The sequence below is a fragment of the Mycena indigotica genome (genome assembly GCF_014461135.1).
Source record: "Mycena indigotica strain 171206Taipei chromosome Unknown Mind.scaff0016, whole genome shotgun sequence".
NCBI lineage: Eukaryota > Fungi > Basidiomycota > Agaricomycetes > Agaricales > Mycenaceae > Mycena > Mycena indigotica.
Window position 1 is genome coordinate 394888 of NW_023503015.1, and position 2014 is coordinate 396901.

Genomic DNA, 2014 nt, shown 5'->3' on the forward strand with positions numbered 1-2014 from the left:
GCGGCCGGAGGGCAGTAGCCATAGGAAAAGAGGACGAGCAGAATGCAACACAACGAGAGTGAAACAGCTTGGCGAATAAAGGTACATGTCGATGCTGCGTGTGCATAGGAATACAATGACTGATGGAAGAAATATCACCACTCTGAGCCTCCGTTGTGTAAAGTTGTTATCCAAAGATGGCGGATACTTTTGGGCCCGACTAGCACCAGGACTAGGTCATATCGAGAGAACGATAGGACCCGTAGACGTCCTCGACGTGGGGGTCATAGTGTGCAACCCAAGCTCTAGAATTCGGCCACCGAATCCGCCAGGGTGATCGGCTTTATATGGTGCGGGGTCTTCATGTAGGGGCTGCCGAGTTAACTCTGGCTCGTGGTTAGTGAGAATTCCAGCATCTGCAGCGTAGGAGTGGAGATTGAGGAGAAGACGTGAAATGGCGGTTACGGAGACACTGGCAGGAAAGATGACCATGAGACAAGATGAACGGGATGGAAATTCACCCACTAAATTGCGATGGTTGCAAGTGAACCAGGACAGAGCAGCTGTTTAGCGATCTCAGGGTTTTTGATGCTCGCCCGCCACAAGCACATACATGATTGTCCAGCTGCTCGTCGATGTCAGCTCTCACAAGTCTGCGATGAAGACAATATCACGCACGTAGTAAGTCAAGATGTTGAGAAGATTAACGAGCGCCACAATTCTATGCATACTGTCAGACATCCATCGAAAAAAAAGAGGATTGGGACACACCCGAAGTACATGGCACCATCTCGCACGAACAGCGTTTGCAGACTCACTGTAGGGCCTGTTCTCTTCCTGGTTGAATATGCACTATAGACAGTCATCAAGAAGACGACTGTGTCAAATGCAAAAAGTCCCTCCCAGGGACCAGCAAGGTCTGATCAGCGATTCAGACATCAAACGACTTGGACAAGAATAGACGAACGCAAAGCACTATCGATGATAATCAGCTGAAGGAGCCGAAGTTTCTTTCGAGACATACGTATGGGCGGACATAGTCCAATGACAACCACCAATCACTTTCGGGTACCATCCATGTTGACCCTGTATCGACCAGATGACGAGGCTGACTAGCACTCCAACAAAGACGACCAAGCCATAGAGTATACGCTTGTCGCGGCGAAATAGTGCATATAAGCGAATGATCATTATGGCTGCCACAATGGTTTGCGTCATGAGCAGTACAAGTTCTCGAAATGTGCAAAATTCGGCGCAAGCCTGAGAGAGATAGTCGGTTTTCAAGTTGCAAGACGGCTGAAGACGCACCGTTCGAGAAAGAGTCACGAATGGAACTGACGCGCTTGGTATGAGAGTGAAGAAGGCGAAGTATCGGTTGACAAAGAAGCAATATGAGCTCAACGACTTGCGTCTCCGCCATATGAGGGTGACTTCCTTATCTGAGAGACGACGAAAGGTAAATGAGTGCTCGCGGAGATACCGAAGCACACACCAAAGGTAACGATGTGGTCCCAGTAGAGGATGGCTGCGAAAAGACGGCTAAGAAACCAATACACACAGTGGTGGAAACTCACCAACGCCAATGAGACGCATGTAGTTCATCATGAACCTATGGAGCCCGATCAGTCGCTGCTCGTCTGCTTGTAAGGCCCACGTACACTTCTCCCGCCTCGTCGGCTCTCTCATGAGTTGTGGCCTCCCAAGGCATCTGAATCCTATGTCGTCCGGCAGCAAGGAAAGACAGCCAGCATCCACAGAAGGAATCCCGTCTTCTCTTATAAACCGGACTGGGAACGGCTTCTCTCGTTGGTGGGATTTGTTGACGCCCACTCCCACACGAAGAACTTGCCGGCGGAGGCTTAATCTGTGCCGCCCACTAGTCCAACCGGCTCTTCCAGAATCCCGGCTTGGTTGGTGCTGAATGTCGTGTAGAATGGACTTTGTTGAGTGGCGGTTTCTCGCGGATAGCACCCTAACGCGGGAGAGCTATTTGGCGCCCGAAGTATTCTGAGCTGATGCACGGGCCGGGAAGAAG

The 2014-nt window shown here is 50.6% G+C and overlaps 1 protein-coding gene across 1 annotated transcript; it reads right to left on the minus strand.

Annotated features, from left to right (window-relative positions):
• Positions 1-216: 216 nt before the first annotated feature.
• Positions 217-1687, minus strand: MIND_01351300 (uncharacterized protein; the record flags this gene model as incomplete). The annotated part of the gene is made up of 11 exons (XM_037369947.1): positions 217-451; positions 505-542; positions 593-604; positions 658-700; positions 751-898; positions 947-954; positions 1004-1239; positions 1288-1418; positions 1472-1504; positions 1554-1588; positions 1638-1687. 11 exons carry the CDS (start codon positions 1685-1687, stop codon positions 217-219), a joined length of 969 nt encoding a protein of 322 aa, XP_037213503.1.
• Positions 1688-2014: the final 327 nt, after the last annotated feature.